We start from the raw sequence: 14521 nt of genomic DNA on the forward strand, positions 1-14521 counted from the left end.
AAGAGTCAAGCCCCATAGCAGATGGGGACTCTATGTCTCTTTAATCTCTACATTATGGAATTGAAACTATTTGTGCCAGAAAGTAAATCTCCCTTTGTCTAGAATAGCTGTTTTGAATGAAAAGGGAAAAAATGCATTTTGAGCCTGGGTCAAATGCCCACCATGGCCACGCCCAACCCCGGCCACGCTCCACCACCACCTCCGGCCCTTCGAGGTCAAACACAACCCTCAATGAAATCGAGTTTGACACCTCTGTTCTAGGCCAATTTTCTAGTGCATATACATCACTTGGGGCAGAATAGAATTATTAATCCTCAGCAAATACCTGTACTATATAATAGTAATGTAATTTTCAGATACAGAAGAGGGGCTTCACCCTTCCCTCATAACTGATCCTTTCCAATGGTTCCTGCACCAACATTTTCTCCAGCTGGACCTATTTTAAGTCTCAAAGCCTACGTGGAGTCAGGGGGATGGGACTTGGCTGGAGATAAAATATACAATGAAAAAATAGGAGATTGGGAAGGGCTGACCAACTTGTATTGTCCTCGAAACATCTTCATCTACCCTTAAATTAGTTTTGTGTTATCACATAAAAATAAATCTGTATATTATTGTAATACATAATTTTGCATTGGATAAAATGTATATCTGGGTAATCGGCTGAATTTCTCATTAAGCTTTGTGCTACATATTTGGATTTTATAGTACTATCTTCTTTAGACTGATGTGCAAGATGCCAGGCAACTTTGCTGTCAACATTTCAACAGAAGTGGTCAACAGGTCTCAGAATTATGTTCTAGCACATATGGAGATGACAAATTGGGAAGGGTTAGAACTAGGTTTAGGAGTAGATTTGCAAATTAGGTTAGAGAATTATTTAATAATTCAACTTTTTTCTTATAGGCATACGAGGAATACACCAGCAAGTTAGATGCATTACAACAGAGAGAGCAACAATTGTTGGAATCAATGGGAAATGGAACTGATTTTTCTGTCTCCAGTTCTGCCTCAACAGAAACAGTTACTTCTTCTTCTTCTTCTAGTCTTTCTGTAGCACCTTCATCACTCTCTGTATATCAGAATCCTATAGATTTATCACGGAGTAACCCTAAATCTCCTCAGAAGCCTACTGTTAGAGTTTTCCTACCTAACAAACAGAGGACTGTGGTAAGACCTGAACAGCTGTCAATATTTCTCTTTCTAATATTGCCAAAGTTACATGTCTATTGCTAAAACAAAGTGAGTCACAGGATTGGTGGTGTGTCATTCATGTACTTTTTGACATAGTCAAATAAGAAAGGTATTGTCCACAAAAAATCCCAAATATTGTACTGGATTTGAACTGCAAATAAAGGGCTGGAATATATTATTAGTGATAGCTTGGCAAAAATTTATTTTGTACAGTATATGTAGTGGTGTTGTTTTTTTTCATTTTTTTATTTATTCGTTTACTTAATTATCAATGATGGTGTTGTGCAGCATGTAGAATGAATATATGTGACCCCACTCTTTTGTGTTCAAAGGGCCAAACTATAAGGTTCATGTCACTTTCTGCTCCAGTTATGCTGGGGAAAAAGATGTTGAGACAGCTTGTGGGAAGAAAGGGTTGTAATATAATGTATGTTGAAGGTGCTACACTAAGTATATCTGTGTTGGACTTTAAGCATTAAATGGGAAATGGTTTTTATACACAGCAATGACATCATGCCCAGAGATAATCTTGCCCCCCTTTCTAATAATTTCTTGCACATATTTAGGCTTGTTACCAAGGAGACCATGGAGGCTAGGAACAAGGGAGAGGAGTTAAGAGAGATTGTAGTTTCTTTACTCAGTAGGAAGAGAAGGAAGGACAGGCTATACACTAAAAATATGAGATGACAGGATCTGAAACAGGAATTACCAGGAGTGTACATAATTACCGGGAGAACACATAATTAAAGGGGGTGGTATAGCAACAGTGTCATTTTAGGAATGAGAAAATTAAGGATAGCAGCACAAAATAGAAGGGGACTGCAAAAGGAATATTAAATGCAATGGCAATTTAAAACTCAAATTTCAATTTAGCACAGTCTAGCAGAAGCGCCTTTTACCTCTAGTTCATTTCAGTGGGAGAATTGAGCACGTTTAACTCTTTCTCTGAAACCAGAATAATTTAGCAATACTATAGTCCTGTAGATGTCTATTCAAATGTAGCATCCACCAAATTTAGTGAGATTGAATTTCAGGGATGCAATATAATTTTAATTGGATTCGTATTTGTTGTATTTAATTCTCAGTTGTTTTAGTCTTCTATTATAGTTTCAATGTGTCTCATTTTATATCATGTGCATGTTAAATTTTGATCTGTTTTTGGAGGGGTAGATATAATGCTATATTTTACAATAAAGCAGGGTGGTTTACAACTCCTTAATAACTTAACCTGGATTTTAAAATGGTTTTAAAATATCACATTATTTTAGAAGAGAAAGTAATAAAGTTACAGATTGGTTTTGCTGTCTTAACTTAATTTTTTTAACATCAAACTTCTAACTAGCTAAGTACCTAGATAAGCAATCAAGTGAACTAAAACTGTTACCCAGTCTTTGGGAATTATGCTCCAAAATTCCTTAGTATGGGAATTGATTTCTAATATGCTTTCAAGTACTAATTTTACTACTTGAAAACCAAAGCTGAGGTTCTCCATTTAGAACTTAGAACTTCTGAAAATGACAGAACAGTTCTCAAAAATCTGATATATGTTCAGGTATATGATGTTTATAATTTGTGATGCAGTCGTTGTTTTTCCAGATTAAAATTTAATCTGAACTGAATTAGAAAATTGTCTATTCAGCACACTGTTAGTACTGTTTTCTGCAGTACTCGTGTATACCATTGCTATTCCCAGTGTAAAAGTCTTGTCTTGTCCTCTAAAAGGAGGCAATATATAGTAGCAGTGATGATAGCATATAAGTAAGGAAGCGGATTCCCAGGTGGAGGAGATGCCCTCCAGAGGAGTAAGATGCAAATCAATCTAGATATTATGTGTGAGAGAAAGAGGATAAGATAGTCCACCCCTAATACTTCACAGAGTTTACTATAGATGCTGATAGTAGAGTGCTCAGTGTAGCAAGATTATTCCCATTGGTGTGAAACAATAAAGAAGTCCTCTGGAAGAATCACTATGTGTCTTTCTTGATTTGAGGCCTGACAGAATCAGGGGTGAAATCCAGCAGGTTCTGACAGGTTCTTGAGAACCGGTAGCAGAAATTTTGAGCAGTTCGGAGACCTGGTAGTGGAAATTTTAAGTAGTTCGGAGAACCAGCAAATACCACCTCTGGCTGGCCCCAGAGTGGGGTGGGAATGGAGATTTTGCAATATCCTTCCCCCAAGAGTGGGGAGGGAATGGGGATTTTGCCATATCCTTCCCCTGGAGTGAGGTGGGAATGGAGATTTTGCAGTATCCTTCCCCGTCATGCCCACCAAGCCACGCCCACCAAGCCACACCACACCCACCAAGCCACGCCCACAGATCCAGTAGTAAAAAAATTTGGATTTCACCATTGAGCAGAATCATGTACTAGTAGGAAAGATGTAAACAATAGGGCAGGCAAAGGTTAAATGTTTCTAGGACATTTACTTTAAAAAAATTGAAAAATGTTTTGTTTTCAGCAGCCTTGTATTTGAATCTCAGATTTTAGTATTTGTAAGTTATGCTTTGCATGTAGACAAGCATGACATAGCCAGCATATCTCAGAGGAATTTATGTCTGGAACAAGTGATTGAAACTTCAATAGCAGAACAGTATGGTTAGCTTTTCTTCTCCTTTTATCTTCTGAACATCCTATCTATCAGTTTGGCACTGTTCAAAGATAGGATAGAAGTTGACATGATTTCTCTAAATTTCAGTCTTCATAATTATGTAAATAAGTATACAGTACACAAAATTTAAGTCCTAACAGGCAATCTACTCTGATTCATAAATATCTCTTGACTGTGTTAAAAGTTTGCCATGTTGCAAACTGGGCCTTTAGAGATAACAATAAAACTTAAGTAAAGCATTAAAAATAAAAAGTTTACAAATTATCCTTCAGTTAATGACTGAACCAAGAACTAGATCCAGAATATTAAGAAAAATCCAGATGGATAGGGAAAGATCCTTTCTCAGATGTCAGAAGCCATCTTGCTTTCATATTATGCTTTGTATTTTATATCCTTTACAACATATGTTCTTCTACACCAATGTGGCCATTTAGGTATTTTATTCATGCTATTTGTATATTCATGTGCATATGTGTTATTATTGTATTATTTCCTATAGCAAATAGTTTAAAAATTGAGCAAAAGTGTTTGGAATTTTAAAAGTTAAGGAAGCTAAAGAAAAATAACCTTTTGAACAGTGATAGAAGAATAAAAAGATTATTGCTACAGTTACATAGAATTATTTTCTTTCCTCACATTCTCAGCAATTTCCAGTTAACAGTAACTACACAATTTTTAATATAAACTGGCAAATGCCTGTTCACAACAAAGCTTTGCAAAGTTTTCAGATTACCATATCTTCTCCTGCATTTATTTTGTCTCATGATTTCAGTTAAAAACCATGAACGTATGTAGGACTTGACATCTGAATACAAGTATGTTTCGTTTTCCTCAAGAATAAGACTCTTGTTTAGTCCTTAATTCAGTGGTGAAATGTGAAATTTGTTACTACCGGTTCTGTGGGCGTGGCTTTGAGGGGGTGGTAATGTGATTGGGTGGGTGTGGCCAACTTTTTTTTTTTTACTTTTAAAAGCATTTTTTCTACAACCTTAAGAGGTTGCAGAAAAAAATGCTTTTAGAAGCCTCTGACGATCAGGCAACTCAGCTGGGATCATCAAAGGCTTTTAAAAGAATTTTTTTCTACAAAAAAAAATGCTTTTAAAAATAAAAAAAACAGCCTCTGATGATCACGTGGCTCAGCTGGGCATGGGGGGGGGGGGGCAGAGAATCACTCAGCTGTTTTTTTCCTGAATAAATAAAATAGCTTGAGAGCAAAAATATGTAAACAGAAAGTGATAATAATGGCAGTGGGTTTGTTTTGTTTTGTTTGCAAATTGATTGACAGGATGATGTTTCTGGTTATTTTGTGTTCCAGCAGAATTGCAGAAAAAAGTATTGTAAGGATTTATTATTTTTTAGTCTTTTTTAGTTTTTCAGCTTTTAATTTGTCAATAGGTTTTAATTCGAATTGTTTTAAATTTGGGCCAAAGTATGTAATTCTTTTAATAATTTTAAATTTTGTATTGGTATGTGTTTTAGTTCTGGCTGTGCACCGCCCTGAGTCCACTAGGAGAAGGGCGGTATACAAATTGAATAAAATTCAAAATTCAATTCAAAATATATTTTAATGCTATAATTAAAAAGGAACTGGACACAAGTCTCTGTTTGTATTAAATGTCAGCCATATCATTTGATGTGTACTACAGGAATATTTAAGAACTTTGGTAAATGTATATGTAATAGTAATGATACTGATTGGCAATAATTATGCTTTGAGGTTTTTTGTAAACCATCTTCAGGAAGCATTCCAAGGAGCTCACAAAACTCTCCTGAGATCTGGCATATTCTCAGAGAGGTTTTTCAATATCTGTTTTCCATGACAGAATGATTTTGATTCTTTATATTCAGAACCAGTAGATTCCTAAACACTGCTTGATCTGTGTTAGCAGAATTCTTAAAGCTTGTAAACATTAAAATATATACATTTAAAGAGAGTACACTTTTTTTTAGAGTTTTGAAATATCTTGCATGATACTACACTGAAATGTAAAGCAGTGGTTTTTTTAAAAAAAAAACTTTGTAGGTTCCAGCACGATGTGGAGTAACAGTCCGGGAGAGTCTAAAGAAAGCTTTGATGATGCGAGGTCTTATCCCAGAGTGCTGTGCTGTTTACCGTATACAGGATGGGTATGGTGGTTTGATTGCAATATGGCTTTGTGGGCGGTGATCATTTGAGAGAAAAATTGCTAAAGGGGTTGTTTCCAGGTGTCTGAGAATATTAGCTTTCAATATTTCAAAGCAAGGGCCTTCACAAATATGAGAACCTCCCAGTAAAAGCTGATGAGACTGTGGGAGGGCAGATGGTAGGAAGGGAAGAATTCATTTTCTGGATTCATTAGTTGATTTACTGGAAGTTGGTTCAATCCTTTACACTATAGTGCAGCAACTTCCAAATTGTTTCTGTCTCTGGTTTTCTGTGGAGACACTAAACTGGAACATTTTTAGTTCTGGAGGAAATTATCATTTGATCAGAATGAGTATTCCTTTAAAAAAGTTATATTAAGTTTCTATGAGGAAAGGGCTGGGAAACAAACACTAAATATTTGGTATCACTGTCCCCTGACAAGCACATCTTCATCATTAAGAACGGAGTTTAGAAATTGTGTTTAACCTCAAAGAACTTATTTACCCTGTAGGGAAAAGAAGCCCATTGGTTGGGACACAGACATTTCCTGGTTGACGGGAGAAGAACTACATGTGGAAGTCTTGGAGAATGTGCCTCTTACGACACATAATTTTGTAAGTCTTGCAACTTTTAAAAACCACATTGGTCTTAAACCTTCCAAGCAAAGTATTTATATTCTTTCTGATAACTTTTCCAAACTGCAATCATAGCACACTCTTGATCAAAATTGTGTTGGTTTTTTTATGTCTCTGTATTTGTGTGCTTTAGGAAACACAGTCAGAAAGCTGATAGCAGAATTAATTGTGAAAAATTATTGGATTATTTTTTCCAAATTTCTTTTAAAATTTGCAACCAGAAGGTCTCCCTAATTAGAGATTGCCACAGTTGGTAGAAATATGTACCAATTTGCTTGCAATCTGGCTAACGTAATCTAGAGATATTATAATTTATAGTGTTTAAATTTAGCAGAATGTAATTCCGCCTCTGCGTGATATTCATGGTCAATTCTTGATGATCTACAAAAATTTGACATCCCTAATCCTTACCAGGTACCCTGGTAGGTTGCATTGATTTAAGAGATAATTGCAGTTCAAACAAATGTATTTAGAATTGCATATGGAATCACTCTCATTTTGCTTTCATAAATGTTTGTGTGGTATGTGGGTGTGTAGGCTTTAATATGATTTAATATGTATAAATTAAAGTCCTAAGCATTTAGGACCCATATTTCTTAATAGTGATATCCACCTCTGTTCAGAGAAGTAAAAGAGAATAGGGCTAGGCAAAATGTTTAAATTAGAACAGAAAGGAGCAGCAAGAATACCTGTTTTTCCACCATTGTATGACTAAATAAAACCTCAGCAGTTAAACTATTTTAACTGAATTATTTTTTATGGGTGATTGTCTTGAAATCTTGAGCCCATTTTCTTTCATAAAATACCTTGTAATAAAATACAGTAAAAAGTCAGAACATGAACTTGCTAGTTTAGGCCTGAAGGCAAATAACCAACTAATGGTAAGAGAAAATACTTCATTATCTTGTATAAATGAAAATTGTATTTTGCTTTAATGCAAATAAACATATAATGATACAGCATTTCTTTAAGCAAATATGCTCTAAATTTTGTTAATGATAATAGTGTGGTTTATTTAGTCATATATTCTTCTATGTTTCTAAAGCAGCTTTCCTAACTTGATGCCAATGGGTATCTGCTGGCAGGAAGGAAGAGAGAGCATGATGCAAATTCTTTCCTCTAAATGCTTCTGTGTAATGTTGCAATACAAGTACAAAAGAATGAACTTTGCACTGTACTATCATAATGGACTTTTCATAACTTTGTTGACATAATACTTATAGATAGATGCTTATATCCTCTAAAAGGGTTAAATTTTAGTTGTTAAAATCCGCTAGTCAACATGCTGAAAGACCACAAATTTTTAGAGTTGTAGACTAATATACCTGATACATTCTAATCTAGGTTCTGAGTTGTTGCTTTCAGTGTTTCAACAACTAAAACTGTACTAATTATAGTACACTTTGAATATTGAACTGAACCATAATCAAAATAAAATGTAAACAGTATTTCTTTGGTAAGATCATATTGAACAAAATAGGACTTTATCTCTTCTTATTTTCTTGATGGCATAGGTACGGAAGACATTCTTCACTTTAGCGTTCTGCGACTTCTGTAGAAAGTTGCTTTTCCAGGGATTTCGTTGCCAGACCTGTGGTTACAAATTTCATCAGCGTTGCAGTACTGAAGTGCCACTAATGTGTGTGAATTATGATCAGCTTGAGTAAGTAACTGGAACCCCTTTGCATTTAAATGCTCTGGCCCTAAATAGAAGTTTGCAGTTCAGAACTCTAGGAAAAATTAATGAGATATAGTGGCATACAAAAGGAAACTATGTCTTGTGATGATGTCTTTTCTATAAGGAGAGATGCTTGCAATGTAACTGAGAGCCAATTTGGTTTAGTGTTAAGGCAATCAGACTAGAAACCAAGTAAGTTCTAGTCCTACCAAAAAAAAAAAAAACCAAACCCCAAGAAAGTCCAGTTGCTTCCTGAAAACCTGTCCCACCTTTGGGACAACCATGACCTGAGAATCTCCATATACTTTTGACTGAGAATCTCCATAGACTTTTTGCTATGCGCTTTGGGATGAACACCCTTTGAATGGTGTGGGAGTATGAACGGATTTTCCAGAAAAATTACAGACCACAGGAACCATCTGTGCTTCTGTTTGAGATGCAGACAACACAGACTCATCCCCAACCGCCCGCGCCTGTCTTCAACAGGGAAGGGACACGGGACAGAAAACATCCTGCAGCCAAGAAGCCTCCACACACATTTGCACTACTCAGGTGTCCCTGAGGACACAGATAAACCTCCAAGTGGCCTCAACGACTCTCTAAAGAGAATGCAAATGACCAGCTGTCTGCAAGGAATATAAATCCTTCCATTCCCCACCATCCAGTCAGAGCTGAAGAAACTTCTTGGATGAGAAGAGAAACGTCTTCAAAGAAAAAACAAGAAAGTCCAGTTGCCTCCTGAAAAAAGCACCTTTGGGTCCTATCAGTCACTCTCTCAGCCCAACTCATTGTTGGGCTGAGTTGGGTTGTTGTTGTGGAGAAAATAGGAGGAAGGAGTATTAAATCAATCTGCTGCCTTGAGGTGTTTGTAAAAACAACAAAGATGAGATATAAAATAACACTAAACATCTGGCTGACTGCGATGAATCATAATAATAACAAGGATACAGAGTAGTACAAATCTTAATTTAAAAGGAAGTGATCAAGTGCATACATGGTTTTGTATCATAAAAAGATTTATATTGGACCCATTCTGCTCCAGCTATATTTCATATGCAGTGCTTCTAAAATCCAAGGCAGACTGACAAGCCCATCAAATTTCAATAATGCATGACTTGCTAGACCAATAGAATTGTCATTTGGAACACTTTGTATAAAATAGGGTTACATTGGCAAGAATTATTTATGTAATTATTTATTTAAAAAATTCGGATCCTGCCTTTATTCACTACATCATAAAATAAAGGGATTTAAACTGTTGTGGCAGAAAATGCTGAGTCTTAGTACAGGTCTTAATATAAATACTGATAAAAGACTTTCATTCTTAGAGATTTCATTAATGAAAAGAATAATGTCTTTTGTTCAGATTAATCTGAGGAATAGTCTTTAAAAATCAGAAGCAGTGCTTAAAAAACAAAATGCTTATTGATGATATTTCTATGATTTAATAAACACAGGTATACAATAAAAGGATACCGCAATGTACTCATATATCCATTCAGCTGCAGGCTTATTCTTGGGCAGAGGGTATTCCATCTTGTTCTCCATCAAGCTGAGACCAATAAAATTATTCTAAAGACTTGCTCATGTGGAAAAAGAGAGCTTTAAAATGTGCATGGAGTGATTTAGCTCCATTACAGATGTAACATTTTAGCCTTACTTCTATCACACAGACAAGCAGAAAGTTCATTAGATCAAGCAGAAACCGGATCTCTACTATTCTACCTAGTAAAAGGAATTTATTTGAATGAGAATTCCAAACTTTTTAAATTTAAAGTTCCAAATTGGGTATAATTTTCTATTGCTTTCTTTGGGGGATTTGATAAATAATTAAATTTATTTATAAATAAATTTATAATATTTTCTTTCTCTTACATTATTATTCTTGTTCTTGCTCCACAGTTTACTTTTTGTCTCCAAATTCTTTGAACATCATCCAATACCACCAGAAGAGACCTCTGTAGGGGAGGCCACATCGGCATATGGATCATACTCTTCAGTAGCCCTTTCAGATTCTTCCGGGTACATTCTTAAATCTTGGCTATCCTAATCATACTAAGATTTTATTTATAAGTTGCCTGACTCAAAATCCTGTTTTGCATCTTGACTTGGTAGATTGTGGTTTGCTACCTTTGTACTTAAAAGTTGAGCATCTGATGCAGAATTGAATTAAAATTGGGGACTTTACAGAAGATTGTTGTTTTTGAAAATAAATCCTCAGATTGCAGTAGAAAATGGGTTAATACTTCACCCTGAACATCTAGATGACCTCTCCCAGGGTTTCATGCAGATGTTGTGTAGAATAAGGAAAAAGACTGAACTTTTAGGCACTCTATACCAAAGTACCTGGGAGTCTGACCTCTTCCCACCCCAATTATCAAGTGGATCGGCCTGCTCAGGTAAAAGCAGAACTAATATCTCCCAACTCCTAACTCTTGTAGGTGGTTCAGAAGAATAGTGTAGTCAAAGGCTGCTGAGAGTTCTAGGAGAACAAGGGTGGTCACTGTATCTCAAACTAAGCTCTCTGAAACTTCAGCTCCACTCCTTTCTCAATAACTTACCTCTCCCTAAGAGATAGGACAGTAGTTTTCCAGTTTTGTTGCATTCAGACCTGACCTCCACCACTTCCCCTTCTCTCAAAGAGTTGTGGACTATACCAGGGATGGGTTCTACTTACCTTTACTATCAGTTCGCAATGGGATCGCACTCACTTGCTTCGCTCACACACGCAGAAGCTTCTGCGCATGCACAGAACGCTGATGATGACATCCGGGGCAGTGGGCATGGCCTCCCGCCAGTTTTACTACTGGTTCTTGCGAACCGGTTCGAACCGGGGGCAACCCACCACTGACTATACCCTGGATCCAGTTTCTACACACTTTCCCTGCTGCCTTTAGCAACCAGGTGGGGCAGGGTTCAGATTCCCAAATAGCAGAGCCAAGATCACAGAGGTCTTTGTCTATTTCCTTGGGATCCTTACTCTCAAAAGTGTGGGTGTTTTAATCCACCAAATGTTCAGCCAGGCAATCACTACTTAGATTGATTGGATTTTATGTCCCATCCTTCCCCCATAGAATTTTTTTTTGCACCCTTTGAAAAAGTGCAGCTGCCTAACATTCTGCAGGCACAATAAGAATTGAGGCGTAATTACCCTTCATGGCTTTTATAGTTACAAGGCAGGCTCTCATCTGAGTCTTGCTCATGTCCAGCCACACATTGGTTTTTTGTTTTCCACTAGCATCACTCTAGGTGTCTCTTCACCCATTTTGTTTCCTGGGGGACCAAACAAGGAGATACACCATAGACAATCTTATTGAGCAGCCTGTTTGCCTTCATTGCCTGCATATTCCAGAGGTCAACAATATGCTCAATAAAATATCCTTTCAGATCATTGGGAAACTCCCCAAGTTCTATTAGAAAGCCAGCTGGACCCATCAGATGATCCATCTTAATCAGCTCTGCCCCTTTGCAGATATTGGTCGGCTCAGTTAACCCTATTCTCCCAACAAAGTGATTTATCCTTGAGCTTCTTTGAAAAAAAAAAAACCTGAAAGCATGTCCCAGAGTATTTCTGAATCTAAATCATATTCAGTTTCAACATATGGGAGAAGTCTTTCCAGCAAGAGAGAAAACACCATTGTGAGATCATATATAAACATAAAGAGGATTCCCCTCCAGTTCTTACAACATTTAAGTCTGAACACAGTATTCAGAAACATAATGTTTACTAAGTAGGTAGCACAACATGCAAGCTGGGTCCCACCAACTAAGCAAAAGTGCAAATAGAGATAGTTTTCAGCTTCTGGCTTTCTTGTTTACATTTCATGGTTATTGAAATGTCAGTGAAAAACAGTGTTCTGATCTCAAACAGAGATCAGATTAGGATTACGATTCTTCTAGTAAGGTTGGAGTAGTGATGGAGTACTTCTGGTGAAGTCAAAATAGACTGTTTGAAGTTCACAATAGTTCAGATTTGAAATATTTTGCATATCTTTAGGCCCATCTATATGATTTTACAATCCTAAGTATTTTGTGCTTCTTTAATACTTTAATCTCCATCAGTTTACCATTTATTTGTGTTTGTTACTTTAATTCTGAAGTAACCACATAGCAAATTTCACAATTACTGGCTTAGATCTGTTTTTGTTTGGTTTTAAATCCTTATTAAAAGAACTTAATGTGTCTTTGTTAAACTGTGCTAAAAATCTAACAAATATTGTACATATTTTTGTATACAATTACACTCTTTAGATTTCCAGTACTATTAAAGGGAAATTAACCACATTATTATTTTAATCCTTCCTTTAATAAGAACTGTTGGCAGTGGCTGTATGAACACACCCATGTAGTAAGCTTAGCAACAATATGGAAGTGATTTTACACTGCCCTTTTTAGATTGTTTTTACTTACCAGTACAATCTGTAGTTCTATTATTTCTTTAAATGTCTCCTGTCCAAATATTAATGCACACACACACTTCAGTCCTATCACTCAAAAAGGGCTATGGCGATATGGATCATAACTATGTAGAATCTGAATGTAAAGAAAGAAAAGCTTGATTTCAGACTCCTGCTATTACTGTCTCTCATACACGGAATCAAAGATCATGTAATATATTGTCCTGCTGAATGAAATAACTAAGATACAGTTCCAGTTTTTTTAAAAAGTCCGCCTATTCCATACATAGTCAAAGTTACAAGTAACCTTGTATGTCAGTGGCTTTTTTTCAAGATAAACCTTATCTACAATCCAATGCACCATTTTGCTAATGAAACAATATTTGATTTCTGAAAAAAACTCTGCCCAAACAAAAACCCTTTTCTCAGCCCTAAAAGTGTTTCCCTAATAACTTCTCTCTTTTTATCAGAGAATACAGAATGTTTTTATCATATATGTTCTCTCCACCCTGTTAATTCAACAAATCATATTAATCACCAGTAAAACCCCTCATTTACCTGTCTTTTGACTAATGTGTTTTGGTTCCACTTTTTGGACTACTTCTAAAGTGCTTCTCGTAAATTTTGTGTCCAATGAATTTGTTTTTTTACATCTATGTATAATATATGCTTATAAGTATTTGTATTTTAGATTGTGAATGCAGGAATATTAATGTATTAGGGCATCCTATACTTAAAATCTCTAGTCCAGGGCTGTAAAACTCATGGCCCGCGGGCTGTATGCATCACATGCTGGCCACGCCCCCACCCGGTTTAGCGAAGGGGGGGAAAGTCCCAATACGTCACATGACACCGCCGTGACAACGTTAGCTTGACACCCCTGCTCTAGTCAGACAATTGAGCAGGTAAATAAGTTTAACTTGAACTGGAGTGCTCACCAACTGTCTCACAATGTACAATAGTACACTGGTCATAGTCCTGTGTCAGAAGCCTATAAAGTGTATGGAAGGTTTTTACAGTTGCTGTGGGAATTGTTTTTGTCACATCTGTGAAATGAAGTCCTGCAGATCTTACATTTTTTTTTTAATGTCTTGACTTTCTCAGCCCACCAATTCTCCCCAGTCCGTCTCCTTCAAAATCCATTCCAATACCTCAACCATTCCGACCTGCAGATGAAGACCATCGAAATCAGTTTGGTCAACGTGATCGCTCATCATCTGCCCCCAACGTGCACATCAATACAATAGAGCCAGTCAATATTGATGTAAGTTCCAAACTAACTGTTTTCTTTACAATTAGTGTATTTATTCCTTTATCCTGAACATTTGGAGGCAGGTGTAGCAAGAAAAATTCTACAGACAACTGAGTACTTTCTTCCAATTTACAAATAAAATCTACTTGCTGTTTTCCATGGTATGAAAAATGAAAACAAGCCTTACTAATCTAGGAAATGGTCTCAAAGGTATACACATACACAGATTTAGCCACATACATTGCTAGAATTTAAGACTACTTTCTTAGTTAAATTTTTAGTTTCTTACATATATTAAACTGTTAAACAAATACTATTTAGGGACCATGCATTACCTATACTGTATTGATACTAATAGATCATGCTGTTTTGAACTTCCTGAATTTAAAATCAGATATTGATTCTAAGGGTAAACTCACATGACCTGTTTTTAAATTACAGCTAGTTCTTTGATAAATTGTGACGGATGATATAAATAAGCAAATGGGTCAAATATGTTTGCATGTAAACTATCACGAATCTTCAAAACACAAACAGAAAAAATTATGGAAAGAGCATTTCCCTCCCAAAGCTGAATAAATATAAATAGTATGGATATAGCTCTACACAAAGACTGCAAGTATCTTGACACGG

General features: G+C 36.1%; 1 protein-coding gene across 2 annotated transcripts in view; it reads left to right on the top strand.

Moving 5' to 3' along the window:
- BRAF (B-Raf proto-oncogene, serine/threonine kinase) overlaps nucleotides 1–14521 on the top strand; it is a 56072-nt gene that overhangs the window by 20350 nt on the left and 21201 nt on the right. For both annotated transcript variants that reach the window (XM_034402759.3, XM_034402758.2), the window contains exons 3-8: nucleotides 907–1170; nucleotides 5825–5928; nucleotides 6438–6540; nucleotides 8076–8224; nucleotides 10142–10261; nucleotides 13741–13900. In XM_034402759.3, coding sequence (XP_034258650.1) covers nucleotides 907–1170; nucleotides 5825–5928; nucleotides 6438–6540; nucleotides 8076–8224; nucleotides 10142–10261; nucleotides 13741–13900 — 900 coding nt within the window. The remainder of the gene's footprint in view (nucleotides 1–906; nucleotides 1171–5824; nucleotides 5929–6437; nucleotides 6541–8075; nucleotides 8225–10141; nucleotides 10262–13740; nucleotides 13901–14521) is intronic.

Source organism: Pantherophis guttatus, chromosome 7 (genome assembly GCF_059756535.1).
Source record: "Pantherophis guttatus breed Tessera chromosome 7, ASM5975653v1, whole genome shotgun sequence".
Lineage (NCBI taxonomy): Eukaryota > Metazoa > Chordata > Lepidosauria > Squamata > Colubridae > Pantherophis > Pantherophis guttatus.